The 17,994-nt window shown below is 39.0% G+C and overlaps 1 protein-coding gene across 1 annotated transcript in view; it reads right to left on the reverse strand.

The window, feature by feature from the left end:
- The window catches only part of ttc3 (tetratricopeptide repeat domain 3), a 60,217-nt gene that overhangs the window by 19,774 nt on the left and 22,449 nt on the right, over positions 1–17,994 (reverse strand). The window contains exons 13-21 of the mRNA XM_036594775.1: positions 13,863–13,911; positions 13,680–13,776; positions 12,962–12,998; positions 10,084–10,135; positions 6,822–6,903; positions 4,377–4,526; positions 1,450–1,530; positions 1,201–1,310; positions 970–1,096 (exon numbers count right to left, since the gene is read on the reverse strand). Coding sequence (XP_036450668.1) covers positions 970–1,096; positions 1,201–1,310; positions 1,450–1,530; positions 4,377–4,526; positions 6,822–6,903; positions 10,084–10,135; positions 12,962–12,998; positions 13,680–13,776; positions 13,863–13,911 — 785 coding nt within the window. The remainder of the gene's footprint in view (positions 1–969; positions 1,097–1,200; positions 1,311–1,449; positions 1,531–4,376; positions 4,527–6,821; positions 6,904–10,083; positions 10,136–12,961; positions 12,999–13,679; positions 13,777–13,862; positions 13,912–17,994) is intronic.

Consider the following 17,994-nt stretch of genomic DNA (forward strand, 5'->3'; position numbering starts at 1 on the left):
TGAGAAAGAGATTTAATAAAGACTTAATTTTTTTTTTTATTTTACACAAATTCAATATTCACATTTAATGTTTCATCTTTTACTGACCAAAGTAAAAGATGAAGGTTTCCCAGATTGTATCGTACCACCTAAGAAAAACACGAGACCTCTCCTATGGTACACACAAGTTATAAACTAATCAAAATAATACTTCATTTGTTACCCACTGAACACATTTACTGTTGAAGTGCAGAGTGTTCTCCATTCTTTTTTTTTAATAGATGTAAAAGCCTCTCAGACCTTAAATGCAACTCATACACTCCTCCTTTCAAGACTTCACAAGAACGTACTTTTAGTGCTCAAATTGTTTATACCCATTTAACAAAAGGGAGGAAGCCATATGTTCGCATGCATGGCAATAAATCAGTAACTAGATCAGTAAACCTTATCTTTTTCAACCCTTGTGTGGTGTCGATGTGTTTGTTACTCAGTGGTCTGCTGGACCCACCACATTTTTTTGGACCCACCACATTATCGTTTTTTTAAAACCATACAGCCAAAACAATTTATGTAAAAATACCAGATGTTTAAAATATCAAAAGTGGCCAGTGTAGGGTTCTCCTTTAGCAGCTGTAGCCAGTCAGCAGCCTGTCCATGTTGTCCACCCTCACACACACACACAAACAGCAGGCCATGTAGGAGGAGAACAGAGTGAAGGACACAGCACCTCCACACTTTTATTCTCCACAGGTTCACCCAACACCACATGTGTAATATAAATGTGTAGGGGGTGAACAGCGTGAAGGCCAAAGAATCTGGGGTTGAAATAATAATAAATCACATCATTTTTTATTTTGGTAAACATTAAAAATGGGTCCCACAGACCTGAACACCACACAAGGGTTAATACATTGACCAGTCCTAAAGGACACTAATGAATTTGGTTCAAAAAGTACATCAAATGCCTAAAGCAACTGTACAGAACCTCACCTTTAAATACTCCGGTCTGGTCTCTTCAACCGTTACTTTAGTGGTGGGCCAGGTGAGTTTTCCAGGTGTGATCTGCCTTTGCACCATCAAAAGAGCATTCGAAAATTCTTCTAAGGCTTTGGAAAATCTGGAAAGAAGAACAATGGTTTACAAGAACAAGAGGAACGTGTGTAGACATGCAGAGAACTGAGTAGAGATTCCACTCTTGGATTCGTCACACACTGCACTCACCTGTTCTCCTTAAGAAAAACCTTTCCAATTCCGAAGTGAACCAAACACTGAAATTTTCTGTCCTCTGATGAGCTTAATTTAGCAAACTGCCTCTGAGCTTCTGCCAATTCCTTGATGAAATAAAAAAATATTAACTGTAAGGATTTTTTTTAGTGTATAAGCACAAATTTAAAAGTAGATTACAGTTGCAGGTCAGCAAATATCGTCTACAAATATCTAAGTTAGAGAACAACGTCTGTTTTCATTTACCTCTGGTTGGCCAATTTCCACCAGAGCCATAGCATAGCCATAGAGCAGCAGGGATTTGTCCAGCTCAGTTATGCCAAGGTCCTGTGTGTGGGAACAAAAAGAGCAGGCTGAGTAGACAAATAACTGCAATCTTTAAAGTAATATACTAAAAAACAATTTAACTTGCTAGAACACCACTGACTGAACAACCCCAAAACAGACCTGGAGTGAGAATGGTAGCAGTAAAGTAGTCGAATGTTATTAGGCGAGTGTTATTAAGAGACTACGAGAAAGTGTTTGAGAACACGTACGTCAGAAGCTCGGCTATCTGGATTATCTAGAGCAGGGGTGTCAAACTCAACCAATAAAGAGGCCATATTTAAAAATCTCAACAAATCTGTGGGCCAGAGAAAAAAAGTTTTTATTTCATTTTTAATTGTTGTAAATGTTGTGCTATAACCCAAAGTGGCCATTGTTTATTCAAATTATGCAAAGAACTTCAGCAGTAAAACACAAACATGTATAATAGACCTTGAAATATTAAATGAACATTTGAAAAAAATGTAAATGTCCCCAGGAGCTCAGTCTTTCAAACCAACCTATTTGCTTGAACTACACACCTGGCATCCTTTCTTTGCTGCAAGTTCATTAATATTTGTGCTGAGCTGACAGAGAACAGAATAGAACTCAGAACCATTAGCCAACTGTGTTTGCACACAGAGGAATTAGAGCTCCGCGTTTAACCCATCCGTACAGTGAAACACCCACATACATGCATACTAGTGAACACACACTAGGGGGCAGTGAGCACACTTGCCCGGAGCGGCGGGCAGCCCTATCCACGGCACCTGGGGAGCAGTTGGGGGTTAGGTGCCTTGCTCAAGGGCACTTCAGTCACGTACTGTCGGCTCAGGGGATTGAACCGGCGACCTTCCGGTCACAAGGCTGGTTCCCTAACCTCCAGCCCACGGTAGAAGTTTTGTTCATTGATTTCGGCTCTGCTTTTAACACTATGTAGGCTCACTTACTGGTAAGTAGGACATTAGATTTAGGGGTCAACAATTGTTTAATTGCTTGGATAAATGATTTTCTGTTGAATAGCAGTCAGCAAGTTAGGCTTACGTCTGTGACATCTGTCAGAATGACGAGTGCAGGTGTCCCACAAGGCTGTTTGTTATCACCTGTTTTGTATATGATGAATGTCAGGCTTCTCAAATCAAAACATTTTTTAAACATGCGCATGACAGCATTAGTGGGGTTTTTAAAGCCAAATGCTGATTCTTTAAAGTGTTTTGAGAGAGAGGCCATACATTTTATTCAGTGGTTTACAGATCATTATCCTCAAGTCAGTGTAAAGAAAACACTGATCATTGATTTTAAGTGTACCAAGACTTCAGTTCCTCTTTCTGAAACTGACTGAATTAGTAGAGTCTCCACTGTAAATATCTTTTGCAGATCGTGTGCAGCAGAGAATGTTTTTAACGTCAGTTAAATGGGTATAATGTCCCATTGTTGTGTTTTGCAAATTTTTTTTTTTGCATTTGTTCTAAATCTGTTCTCCAGAGTGTCCTGACTTTTGGTCAGAACATTCTGTGCAGCCTGACCTGTCCAAGACCAAAACAAACTCCAGAAATTAATCAAGACAGCAAGTAGGATTATAGGAATTGAGCAGTTGTCAGCTCTCTCAGCCCTACACTGACCTCTTATATAAGCTTCAATGTACTATTAAAGATCCCACCCATCCTTTACATACGAAATTTAAAGGTGGGGTAGAATTAAACAACCAGGCTTTTGTTGCTGCTGTTATAAATATATTCAACAGTCAAATGGAGCATGTTTTGGAGTTTTAGTTGTTAGGCTACATTTTTGTGGTCAAAGATGTTTTTGTCTTTTTTTGTTGTATTTTTCTTTTTTGTACACATTGTAGGGGGGTCACTTCCTGCAGCAGTACTGTTTTTAGTATTGGTGTTGTTGGACTGTGGTTGACTGTTTAACTTTAGGTCATCTTAGAATGTTCTGTGCTTTTCTATGCCTCCCTATCACGGGTATACAACCTTGATACTTAGGTGGGGGAGACTGTTTGGGCCAGCTGAGGGTGATAAGACTCTGTACAATCGCTGTTCGCTCCTGCTTTCCTGTGAGAGAAGGAACCAACCGGTGACCTGTGAAGATAGCTGTGTGAAGACGTCTTGAAATAGGTCTAACCTTCTCCTCAAATGGGCATGGCTCTGTCTAGTTTATTCTCAACAACCTCAACATTGACTTCATAAGTCAACAGCGTGTGGATGTGTATGTTTCTGCACTAATAACCACCTACCTATATGTATAAAAAAAACGACCTTGGCATCCACAAATTTTTTTTCACTTGTTTGCTTTTTGACAGCATGTTTTGCAGCAGTAACAAGAAGATCTACGCCAGAGCTAAAGTATCTCCACATATCCCCTTACCCTCATTACCCTCTCTAATCCAGAGGTGCAGAACTAAATAGTTCTAGTTGCCTCGAATTGTCTACTGTGCAAAAATAGATAAATCAATAAATAAATAAAATAGTCTTGAAAGGCACAGTATGCAGCCGCTGGCAGTCCAAAAAGAGTTTGGAGACTGGCTGCTCTATGGAGCTCTCAGTGGCTCTACAACACTTCAAATAAACTCTGAGACGGACTAATGTTTGTGAGGCTATGCTTAAAGCTTTACCTTTCTTTCTAATTGTCAGACGCCTCAGCTAATCTAAACAGGTTCTATAAATGCAGAAATATGTAACATAAGAGTATCATAACGCAGTTACCTTCTATAATTACAATGAAATAATAAATTAAAAATAAAAAATTATTCAATGACGTAGCCTGACAGTTGTATTGGCAATAAGTCAATTTTCTCTCTTCACCTCTAACAAAAAAAAATCTAAAATATGTGTTTTGGTATGTATGAGGATGTATATGGTGAACACCTTGGTCCCAGTTGAGTCCAGAATGCTGAGGGACAGAGAGAACGCTTGCTCTGCATTGCGACAACGCTGGTCAGCGAGTGCTGTATGAGCGTCCAGCACTGCTGCACAGAACTGCTCCTTACTGCCTGGTCCACTGCTGCTGTGCTGAGGCTAAACAAACACACACACACACACACACACACACACACACACACACACACACTATATTACAACACTGCAAAATACTACATGTATACAGAAAATATGCACCAACAGATGATATTGTGAAAACATACCTTTTTTTGGTTTTTAATGTACACCGTTCATTTTTCTTTTCTAAGGCTAAGGGTTATGAAAGGCAATGGAAGAAAGACTAATAAACTGTTTAATCAATAACCAAATTCTGTTTAGGACAGAATTTTACAAGGAAGACTCACCATCAATAAAATCAAGTTAGTCTGTTTGCACTTATAATAGGTGCACATCACTCATCTTGAGATGCAGCAAAACTGCTTAACACAATCACCACATTTGTGCCAAGTAACTTTGGGATAAAATCAGTAGGAACTGTTTTTAAAGTGTTTTGCTCGATTCAGCACTAACACTGTCCACACACACAATATAAAACAATAGTCTTAAAGCCCTCGTCAACAGTGTTTCAGTGTTTTTTTTTTTTTTAAGTAAAGGTGTACTGCGTGAAAAAGCATTTACCAGTGTTCTATACAAAAAACACACATAAATTATTAATACTATTTAATACTAAATAAACACCCAGAATTTCAAGCTGCTGCCTGCTGAACTGTGTGGGCGAGTCAGAACACAAAATGATTTAGAGTGGCGTCTCCCAGGCTAACAAACAATCCGGCTCCAGTGGCAGTGCAGAGCAACACTCCCAATCGGTGTGATTTAGTCCTACACAATTGAGCCTCACCTGCACGAAAACAGATCACTTTACTCTACTCAACCAGTCTCTGAATGCTGTCTAATGGTCATTTTAGAGACTAGGGCTGATTGTTTATCATAATCGCAATTTAAGACAATTTAAGTGCAATTTTCAAATTTCAAGAGCTGCATTTTTTTTTTTAATTATAGCCTACACTCTTAAAAAATATGGTTATTCAAGGTTCTTAAAGTAAAGAAACTTATTCTATATAGAACCATGAATAATCAAACCCATTTGCATGCATAAAAAGTTCTCTGCATAGTGAAATGGTTCTTCAGATTGGAGAATGTGCGGTTCTGCATATCATCAAAAAGGGTTCTGGTATTGTTATTTTGTTGCTTCTTGATATCAAGCTTACAACAACGGAAGAACATTTAGTCCTATAGAGAACTCTTTTCAAAAAGGTTCCATTTAGAACCATTTACAACACAACACATTCTCCATCAATCTGAAGTACTGTTTTACCATGCAGAGAACTTCATAAAATCTCAATCTCAATTTTAAATAAATAAATAAATAAATAAATAAATAAATAAATAACAAATTAAATTGCAGTCGCAATATTTGACGGAAAAAATCGCAATTAGATATTTTCCACAAATCATTCAGCCCTATTAGAGACCTAATTACATTTTGCAGCTAACATTCGAGAACCCAGTCCTTAGTTGTATTACGAGTAGATCATAGACATCTCATGTCCAATACTTAAAAGCTCAGTAGCACTAACTTTATATACATAACATATAACTTGCTAGCTAACTGCTGGACCGTGCTCCTAAAACAGAGGTCACAAATTCCCGACATAAGTCGGCACGGCCATTTTTTTCGCGCACAGTGGAGAAATTCTTCACGTGCCTCATTGTGCACCACGCCTGTAAAGAACAACTGTGGAGAAACCCTCTGAGCCTTGATGTCAGGGGTAGCTAACATAATACTAAGCTAATGTATTATTTTATTCCTACAGTTAAGGTGGGCCACTAGCTATCGCGCTCTCTAAATGAAGTTAATCGCGTATAGTAGGAACCTGCAGCAGGTGTTTAGCACAATTAGTAAGCAGCGAATAGCTACGCTATGAACAATAGTGTAATAAACCTTCACAACAAGCACTGTTACATTGAGAAAAAGCTTAAATAGACTACTTGCTGGGAGGTTTAGCTGGAATTGGAGCAGCAGGAGAGTAGGCACTTTATGAGGGAGAGGAACATGAGTAGCTGCCATATACACACTGCTAACTCTAATTGGTACTTTGGAAGATCTGATGTCACCCATGCCAAATTTAGTCCCACCCAAGGAAAATGGCAGAAAAAGTAATTAAAAAAAAAAAAGACCAACAGCATTCTTTCTCTACCAGTTCACAGCACAAACATGACAGTAACTATAGATAATAGCTAGAAGAAAATCATGAAAAATGAGTAGACAAGGGCTTTAAAACTTCAGACCTAGAAACAAAAAAAAAAAATAATAAAATAAAATAAAATAAAAGACACATTTCACATTCTGCATTATGAAATGAAGACACCTACCTTTTCCTGCGCAGGTGGGTGTTTACTCCTGACAGCCTGTTTTACTGGAGTTGAAGTCTTGGTCTTTCGATCTCCCATTTCGCTGCAACAAACGCAACAGAACGAAACGCTCTAAAAACAGGGTTTGCAAAATGCTACTGAGGTCACTCTCATGAATCCCATTACAGAAACATGCATTAAATACTAAGGATGCGCACAGGTACGTGAGTACTTGGTTAACATATTTGAACACTTTACTACCAGTTAGCTGTAGTTTAAGCTCATTGGCTCATCTGCAACAATCTCTGTAAAATGTTATTCAACCAACATAACAACCTAAAAGCCAAAATCGTTTATCACCCCCCCCCACCATTACACTTTTACAGATAGCAAAATTAGCCAAATGCATAGTGAATAAAACCCAGGCAAAATGGTGAATAACATCACACAGTATAACACGTCTTTATATCGCAATCGCAATTTAAGAGGATGCAATTTTTAAATCACAAGAGCAGCGATTGTTTTTTTTATAGCCTAGACTCTTAAAGATGGTTCTTCAAGGTTCTTAAAAGGTTGGTTCTTCAGTAAAGACATTCATTCTATACAGAACCATGAACACTAATATCCATTCGCATGCTTAAAGGGTTCTTTGCATGGTGAAATAGCTCTTCAGAATGATGGAAATGTGTTGTATATGGTTCTATATAGCACCAAAATGGGTTCTGCTATTGTTATGGTGTGAAGCTTGTAATAATAGAAGAACCTTTTTGGTGCTATATAGAACCACATACAACACACACTCCATCAATCTGAAGAACCATTTCACCGTGCAAAGAACACAATAAACATACAAATTAATCTTAGAGTGTTCATGGTTCTATACAGAGCCGCTGTTTTTACTAAAGAACCATTGTAGAACCATCTTTTTTAAGTGTGTACATTGTCAGAAATGTTATCTCAAGTTTTAAGAGTGGAAATTAAACCTAATAACACAGAGCTTGTGAAATGCCTGTAGATAAGCTGGACCAATCAGAGGCAGCCAAACCTCCATGTGTTTTGACATCACAACCATGACTTACTGTTACAGGTTGGCCAATCAGGGGTCAAGCCAGAAAAGGTGGATATATTCTGGTCTTCTTGGCTGTCCCAAATTCATCAGGCATGAATTTCAATTTATAAACAATGATTGCAGTATAAGTTGGAAAGAATTGCAATTAGGTATTTTCCCCAAATCGTTCAGCCCTACAAGATAAGACACTAATAGCAGACCTTTACACAACTAGACAACATTACAACATGTTTATCTCTACTCTATGCTTAGCCTAACATCCACACTGTAAAATATATTATCCAGGACAGGGGTGCACAACTCCAGTCCTGGAGGGCCGGTGTCCAGCACAGTTTGGTGATTTACCTACTCACAAACACCAGAAAGCACCTACATGTTTATCCATATCGGTTATCTGTTAATTTCCAGGTTTAGTGGCTGCCCTCCAGAAATTGAACTGTGCAGTTTAACACAACATACATTATCCAGCTAGCAAACTGGAGCTTTTCAGACAGCAGTATCTCTTGCACAGATTACTCCTGTCTCCTGGTTCTGTCTGGTAGGCAGATTAATTTCCACTTCAGACACACCCTAAACAGCCTTCCCACGTAATGTGAGTGTGGCTAATTAGGTCATCTTGGACTTCCGGTTACAGATGGCTGTGACGTTGCTGGGAATAAGCTCCTGGCAATAAAATTCAACCTACTCGATTTTAATAAACGACTGTGTGGGACTATGTTAAAGCTGATCAGCATGTCTTTCTTATAAGATAAAAGCTAAGAGACAGGAGAGGGTGTGGTGTCGTTTACTTTTACTTTTGCAACTACATAAATTAATCCAGAGTGTCTTCTGTTACTCCATTCAGTGATCAGCATTTCTTAATGAAAACCACAGAAAAACTAGGTTCTACTGAGAACTAGTCTGCTAGTCTTCTGTGCACAAGATGTTGTTGTAGAAATTATATCGCACAAAAACCAAATTAAACTCAGAGACAGAGTAGACAAAAAGGAGGCCTCACAAAGTGCAGCTCTCTATGTGTTCCCATTTTATAGACGACAGATCTGCTGAATCTATATCTAATAATGCAGAAGCAAAAGTAAAAGGAAGTTTTGAAATGGAATTGAATAATGTAACAGAGTGTAGGAAGGGCGTCTTTATACATATGTGTGTGTGTTTTTCAGTTTTTGACATAATCTCTGAAGTAAGAAATTATTAGTATTAATTTGGAATCATAAGAAAATGACACAAATCAAATTGAAAGATAAATACCACAAGTCATAGTTTTAATTAAATGCTAAAGTTCAAGAGATATGTTTTACTTAAAAGAATGCACTGATATATATATATATATATATATATACACACACAAACACACACACACGTGAAGCTCAGTGCATACTTTTAAGTAAAACATCTCTTTAACTTAGCATTTAATTAAAACTATGACTTGTGGTATTTATCTTTCAATTTGATTTGTCTCATTTTCTTATATGATTCCAAATTAATACTAATAATTTGTGTTACTGTTAAGCTTTACCACCTGTCTGTAAAGCACCTTAACCTGCTACCTGCATCAAAAGTGCTATATAAACTATTTATAAAATTATGTAAAATTATTTTAATACACACACACTCTATATAGCTGACGCTAAAGGTGAATGAATGAGTTATACGTGATTATGATTCAGACTATTTTTATTTTTTTTGCCATGAACCTGAAAACGAATGTAAAGTCTTTGAGAACGAATGTAAAGTGTTTGAGAACGTAAGACAGAGACAGGACACCAACCATCTCTGACACACCAAACACCTGAACACTCAGAGCCCAGCAGACTGAAACAAAAGTGAAACTAACTAAAGAAGAACAGTGAGCAGAGAAAACGGCTGCAAGCAGTAAAACTAACGTGTTCTGAGCTAAAATACGGTTTAAACTGAGGTAAAAGACCAAACTGGTAACAGGTGTTGAAAGTTTACACCGACTGCACTCGGCGCTCTAGTTCACATCCTGCTAACACTGCTGACACTTTCACTTGTTAGAAACGGAAACAAAGTCCTGGCACCCTGGAAAGCAGCCTTCGTTCTGCTGGATAAACACTGTTCTCCTTTCTTACTTCTCTTCTGACGAGATTATACAGTCAGATAAAGAAGTGCTATTCCGAAATGTTTATCGTCAACGCCGCGCTGGTTTTCTGAGAAATCTGACGGTAGTGAGAAACAGACCTCAGCTTAACTTACCTTTTCACGTCGTTTGGGGCTTCTAAGTTCTCCTCGGTGTTTCTGGGTTTCCCTGAAAGCACAGAGAACATGTGAAACACAGGATTAAACATCTGGGGACTGAGCTGTCTGAGAGGTTCTGCGCTGAGACACCACTCCCTCATAACTATGCTCAAACTCGCAGGACCTGAAGCGCAGCTAACCTGGCTGGGCCGGTATTCACAGAGCAGCCCCTGAGTGGGAGGACTGATCTGCGATCAGACTCCTCCGTGTTTACCACGGTCAAGGTCACGAAAACTGATTCTAGACCAGCACGTTCACAGCTCTGTGAACAAAGGCCCAGGGAAAACAAAAAAAAAACATGTCAACAGATCTTTCCACAAAAAGGCGCGACGTCCTCAGCCGCTCTCGACTGTCCGAGTAAAAAAAAAAGACCTAGAAAACTCGCTAATCTCTGCGAAGATAACGCAGCAGCTCACAATCAGACAAAACGACGATTATAAGAATTACCTCACGTTTCCCGCAGCTGCGCCCCGACTAACCGACCCACCAGCAGATCTCAGTGCGAGTTTATGCTCGAACAGTTCCGTGTTTCAGGAACGTTTGTCGTCATCAAAACGACAAGGTGGGTCGGCGAAGCTTCCCTTAATCGCAGCCGAACAAAGTTTGAACAACTTCACTAAACGAGTGTTTTTTGTTGTTGTTGTTGTTGTACAAGAGCCCGAATCAGAGATAAACAGAGTCAGCAGGAGCGGTTTAATGGACTCCGGGTTTTTGAACTTTAGCACTTGATTCAAATTCTGCCACATCTAAACAAACAATCATCAAGGCAATTATGAGGGCATCAGGCTATCATTGTGCGGCCCAGGGCAGACCTTTCAGTGTCAGGACGTTTCTAGTTTGTTTCTGGAAGAGTTCATGCAACAGCGTCATCTGTCAGGCAGGGGTTTTTATTAAATGATGACAAGGAAATAAAGACATTAAGACTATAGAGAGCACACAGTGAGCTTAAACCACACAGATTTGCATATATTTTTATTACACACAGGAGCACGATTCAAGCTCAATTTGATTTAAACCTTCCTTACATATACATATATATTTTTTTTTTAGTTTTTGTCATAATTTCAAAATGCCTGTTGCCTTTTACATTGTGTGTAAATTTCATGAAGAATGAACCAAAAGGAACAACCCAAAACGACAGTAAAAGTATGTTTTTTCCTTCTCCTGTTGTTTCCAACAACAATATATGTGGTATACATACACACACACAGTTTGAGCATGATGACCACCTCCTTGTTTCTACGCTCATTGTCCATTTTATCAGCTCCACTTACTATATAGGTGCACTTTGTAGTTCTACAGTTACAGACTGTAGTCCATCTGTTTCTCTGCATACTTTGTTAGCCCCCTTTTACCCTGTTCTTCAGTGGTCAGGACCCCCATGGACCCTCACAGAGCAGGTACTATTTGGGTGGTGGATCATTCTCAGCACTGCAGTAACACTGACGTGGTGGTGGTGTGTTAGTGTGTGTTGTGCTGGTACGAGCGGATCAGACACAGCAGTGCTGCTGGAGTTTTTAAACACTGTGTTAACTCACTGTCCACTCTATTAGACACTCCTACCTTGTCAGTCCACCTTGTAGATGTAAAGTCAGAGATGATAGCTCATCTGGAGCTGCACAGTTTGTGTTGGTGGTCCTCTAGTCCTTCATCAGTGGTCAGAGGACGCTGTTGGCTGGATATTTTTGGTTGGTGGACTATTCTCAGTCCAGCAGTGACAAGTGAGGTGTTTAAAAACTCCAGCAGCAACACACACTAACACACCACCACCACATCAGTGTTACTGCAGTGCTGAGAATGATCCACCACCCAAATAATACCTGCTCTGTGAGGGTCCATGGGGGTCCTGACCACTGAAGAACAGGGTAAAAGGGGGCTAACAAAGTATGCAGAGAAACAGATGGACTACAGTCTGTAACTGTAGAACTACAAAGTGCACCTACATAGTAAGTGGAGCTGATAAAATGGACAATGAGCGTAGAAACAAGGAGGTGGTCATTAATGTTATGCCTGATCGATGTAGCTTGATCTTGCGTTAAAATACATAACCTGTTTCTTCTATATAGTTGTGCCAGTGTTTGCATCTCTGGTCATAATGTTATGCCTGATCGGTGTATACACAAAAACACACAGACCACATCGTTAAGTTCAGGTTCATGTATCTAAACTCTTTGGTCCACCTGATACACACCAAACAGGTCTACTTTGTAGATCTATAATTACAGACTGTAGTTAATCTGTTTATCTGCATACTTTGTTAGCCCCCTTTTACCCCGTTCTTCAACGCACAGGACCCCCACAGAGCAGGGATTATTTGGTTGGTGGATCATTCTCAGAGGATGACCAATACAAACTGTGCAGATGAGCTAACAGATGAGCTATTGCCTCAGACTTTACACCTATAAGATGGACCAACTGCATAGGCGTGTCTAATAGAGTGGTCCTGTGCATGTGTATGTGTGTATATATATATATATATATATATATATATATATATATATATATATATATATATATATATATATATATCTCATCACTGTCCAAAGAAAAACAAGCATCTCCAAAATAGTAACTTTACAGGAGGAGGCAAAAAACACTCTTACCTTTCAATGTAAGTCAATGTAAAATTTTATTCTAAGGGATTTTGGAGCATTTCTATCCACTCATCATGAAATTTTCACGCAACCTAAAAGGACAGCTGGTGTGTTGAAATGAAGTAGAAAAATAAATATTGATAAAATTGGAGATCTATCTACCTACCTACCTGAACATGCCTACACACATGTACACAAGGGACTCTAAATAAAATTTTTACACTGAGGCGACCACAACTCACCTGAGGGTTCCTGCTGCTCCATCCTTTCTTCTGCTTTCTGGTACACAAGAACACAACTAATTTACTTCCAGAATCAAATCTCATCACTCATTTAACATACATTTTCATTTAAAATAGTTTATTTTTGGAAAATAATCAGAAAAGAAAACAAAGAAAAAAAAAGAAGTTGTCTGACCTTAACTCCCCAAGACCAGGTTTTGGGCACCACTTTCTTGGAGCATTAAAAACACACAGTTTCCAGTCCCCAATCCTGATCCTGGAGAGTTCAGATCCAGCAAAACTGGCTTCAATATTCAGATGCTTCTGAAGGCCTTCATTACCTGGATCAGGTGTGTTTGATTCTCCAAGGTAATGAAAGCCTTCAGGGTAATCTGAGTATTAGGGCCTGATACACTCTGTCTCCAGAGTGGCAGAGCTCTAGTACCAGGGTCTTATGTAAATCACTGAGTCACAGACTTTGCTAAAATGACCAAGTATTCTATATATTTATTAGTTTTGTCACATAACTGCTTTTATGACTATGCTTAGCATTGTTTTTGTGGCAAAATGTCTTCCATGAATGCTTTACTAAAATTCTCACTAATGCCATTTAAGCCCATGTTGTACACGATGCAAATACCCTCAACTCTAATAATAAACTCGAAGATAGCAATGAGGAAGTTGTGTGGTTGTCTTGCAAACTCCTTGTCAAATGTGAAAGTGACAGATGGATCCTCACCTTGTTCTCCTCAGTACAAGATCCAAGCGCTACCTCAGCGTCTTTCTGAGGATTTACGTGTTGGACTGACGAATCGAGTCCACATGCCCCTTCATGTCTGAGTGTCAGAAATCAAACATTAGCAAAACAAACGGCCTTTATCATTTTAACACAACAGAAAAGGAGTTAATAGAGAAAGAATACCTTTTACTGAATCCTTTCTTTGTCTCCGTTTTCTTTGGTTTTCCTTCAGCTTTGAAACAAAAAAGATAAACTGAACAGATATACCAAGAGAAACACATGTATAATTAAGTAATGAATGGTTTTCCAATTCACCTCCGTTAGTGCGCCAACGGCACAGCTCCTGTCTAACTACCCGGCGCAGGTCACGGGTTAGTAAGACAATTTTGAGCTATATTTAAAAGGTTGATTCGGCCAAAAATTCAACTAGCTCAATGTCAACCTTACCCCAAATGAAGTCGAGAAGCCAAGGCATGTTTAGCGTCCTGAATTTGCTCATTTTTTTGAGCTAGACCTTCAGGGCTAACGCAGCTCTCAGTGGAGGGAGCTGGTTAATATCCCAGCCCCATCGGCAAATTTCAAATGTAAATCACACACTTGATTCACAGGACATAGTTTGAATAAGAAATGTAATTTGTTTCGTGAAGTGAATAAATATACCAATCATTAACTTGGAACTACTTTATCGTCCAAGTCACTCCTCACTTACTGTAGTACTCCACCTTCTCTCTGTGGGCGGAGACTGTAATGTGTAAATGCAACCGACTGGAATTTCTCAGAACTGTAAATCATAAAGACCTCTTCTGTAAATAGTAGTAAAATCAGAAATTAGGACTTTGCACTGTGTTTAGCTTTGCTGGCAACCATCATTCGCTGCAGGACCACGAGTCCAAAGGGGTGGAGCCAGACCTGATCCAACTCCGCCCACGTCTTCTTTTCAAACTAGTATGTGTCGATTACGTTTTCCACCTACGACTTATTTCATTGGTCTACCCTGTCACGTTTTTATCTGTGGGAAACCCGCGGGTGTTGCTGGTGTTTTTGGTTTTTTTTTTTCTCGATGTCGCTCCGTCCTGAATGCCACAATACAGCCTTTATAATCACTCATGATTCATGATGTTCACACTCATTCGTCAAAACTCGAAAAGCTTTTTCACTTTCTGGTACAAAGTCCGTTCTGTAGGTCTACGCCTCAAGCGTACTTATGATAGACAAGTCCTAGTTGAAAACGCTGAATGTTTTTAAACACTAGAATGTACATATGACACAAGGTCATACATGAGGTCAAAATAACCCACATTCATAATAAAAAAAAAAAATCTTTATACTGACTTTTTTTTACATTTAAAAGGATTTGGTATCACTGCCACACATTTCCATAAGTCTAATAAAAATGACTCAATATACCTGAAATCATATTAAATGTTATATACCCTGATAAGCCACTTTATTGTTTTTTTTTTTTATCAGCTTCACTCTAGTTCAGACCAATTAAAACACGACGTGGGAGGAGTTGGATCAGATCCAGCTGTACCCCCTGGACTTTTGGTTCTGCAGCGACGATTCAGCTGTGCTTCTTCACGTTATCCCGCCACATATTACACTGCGCGTTTTTGACAGGTTCTGGTGCTTTTTGAATCGATTTCAATGAGATGCATGATAGTGCGCAAGAAAAACTCAGTGTGTGGGAGAGGGGGGGTTAAAGGCCAATTCATAGTTCAGACGACAAGCGTCACTTGACGAAAATGTCGTAAAATAGACAAAATTTGTGTCTGGTAGTCGGTCGCAGACCTTGTCGCGTACAACAAAAATTTGGAAAGGGCGCAGACGCTGTTGCTCACTCTGATTGGACAGAAACTCAAAGTTCTACGTTCTGAACTGTTGCCGTGGTCATGGTGTGCGGCTGTGTTTACTTTCTTGCTGATTCGGTGCTGTCAGAAGCAGAACAGGTTGCCAGCTTTTCAGAACTAGGATCAATATACATTTATAAGACGATTTGTTTTCATTTTCAAACATTTTTCCCCACAACTGCAATTACTTTAAAAATAGTCCAAGCAGAAAACGCACCTGCGATTGTAATTTCCCCCGCACTGCACTTTCAGACTAACCGGAATTTTTTGGAAAACCGCAAATCTGGCAACCCTGAGTGACGGAGAAGTGAAACGCGCGTGAAAACAAGTGCATCTCATTGAAATCGATTCAAAAAGCTCCTGAGCCTGCCAAAATTTGCGCAGTGTGATATGTGGCAGGATAACATGAAGTGCAGCTGAAAACAGGCGGCAAAAAAGCTAAACAGAGTGCAAAGTCCTAATTTCTGATTTTACTACTATTTCTGGTTGCAGCATTGCAACTGTTGCTTCTGTAGCTGTGCTTTCATACAGGTTTTTTTTAATAGAAACTACACAGAAACTACTTCTATGCAAACATTTTGTCGTTGGCACTGCAACATCTGTCCACCACATTTCTTTTTTTGTTAGTCGTTTTTTGACATTTGTCGACTGGACTATAAATTGGCCTTAAGGCTTTGCCACCACAGCCAATTTAAGGGGGGCCTGGCCACTTCATATTTCTTCAGTTGAATCTAAAACATGACTGAAAATGCAGAGAGTCCTAAATGAATGTAGGTTAATGGAGCTAAATGGCAAAAAACGAAATTAAAAATAGTTTCTAACCATTTGTTCTTCACCTTCCTTTAATTCTGGAAAGTAGAAGGATATACGTCTTTAAAAAGTGCAATGAAAACTTACCTGTATGTTTCCCTTTTTCTACAGCAAACGTGTTTTGGGCAGCAGGACTCTAACATCACTGCTACTGATTGCTGATTGGTTGACATTACTGTTACTGAGTGCTGATTGGCTAGCATTACTGCTACTGCTATTACTGAGTGGTTGGTGAGCAGAGCTTACCCACTTACTGACATCATGACCGTACATACAATACCATTATACAGTCCTATAACTGGAGTTAAAAAGCACTCAAAAATATAACAGAGGTGTTAAAATGGTTTATATACTGAAATAACACTGAATTCAATGCATTCTTCTATATAAAAACATTTTAGAATGTACAAACTATGATTTTGCTCAAATGCTCCATACTAACCCTTTCACTTAGGACTCGCTCTGGAGCGCCCTCGTTCAGGAGTGGCAAACCTCATCCCGACAAATTCTCTGGTGTCTCCTTCAAGTAATGGTGCACTAAAAATCAAATGAGCACAATTTTCCACTAACTTCAAATGTAGTCAATTAGCAAGAACAAGACTGGTGTGTGAAGTTTGCTTTTTTAGGTTTGCACTGGAACCACAAAGCTAATATTTAAGTCTAGCTGTTTTTGCACTGTAGCTTCAGTGCAAACTAATTAAAGGGCTCATATCCTACAAACTTCTTGTGTTATGTTTTTTCTTCCCGAGGCTCATTTATATTGCTTGTGTGGTTTTATGTACCAAGAACAGTCATAATTCACTTTTACCTGAACATTTTCCAACCTCCTTTTAATCCCTTAGAATTAAACAGCCGCTGCTTTTGTTACTATGTTAAGACTGATATATTAAAATGAGCGCTGTTCTGATTGGGTGAAAATGTACCGTGCCTCATTCAAAAAGCATAGTTTTAGTGGGGAGGGATGGAGCTAAACTTATGTATGCTGAACAGGAGGATATATGGAAAATGTTGGTTTTCATGAAATCACAGAAACAGTGACTTCAAAGCGGTTTGTTTTTGCAGCATAGTGGAATATTCAGGCTGGGAATGACTGGTATGATTTGAAAGTTAGTGTTTACATGGTACATTTCATTTTATAAATAACGAGGAAAATTTAGTTTTGTATGATATGGCCTTTCACCAACCTTGGCTTGGCAACTCAGCTACTTCTGGGGGTAAGGAGAAAACTGTAAATTTGAATTTTCAGTGCACTATTCCTATACATTTTTTCCCAGCTTGTCATTGCATTCCAGCTTCAAAATGTAAGACTGGGGCCAACTGGTGACAAATAACAGGATTGTTTCAATTCAGCTGCAGGAGCCATGTAGTAGATTTAGGGAGGAGTTGAAAAGACAGCTGGCAACTTTACTGCCTGTAATGTGAGCTGTGGCAGATCTCACATTCGCATATTAGTCGTTATGAAGCACAACAATTTGAAATGAATTTTACATATGAAAATGAACACCAGAAACACTGCACATTTTAATAGGCTATGTGTAGTTTTCAATTAAGCGTCTGTTTCACATTAAAGGAGTCCAAGACTGGCCTACCTGTTATTTCATTCCCAATAAATTTGATGCTGCGTTTACGCGTCAGTTTTCATTTTGACAAACTCA

The sequence above is a fragment of the Colossoma macropomum genome, unplaced genomic scaffold (assembly GCF_904425465.1).
Source record: "Colossoma macropomum unplaced genomic scaffold, Colossoma_macropomum, whole genome shotgun sequence".
Classification (NCBI taxonomy): domain Eukaryota; kingdom Metazoa; phylum Chordata; class Actinopteri; order Characiformes; family Serrasalmidae; genus Colossoma; species Colossoma macropomum.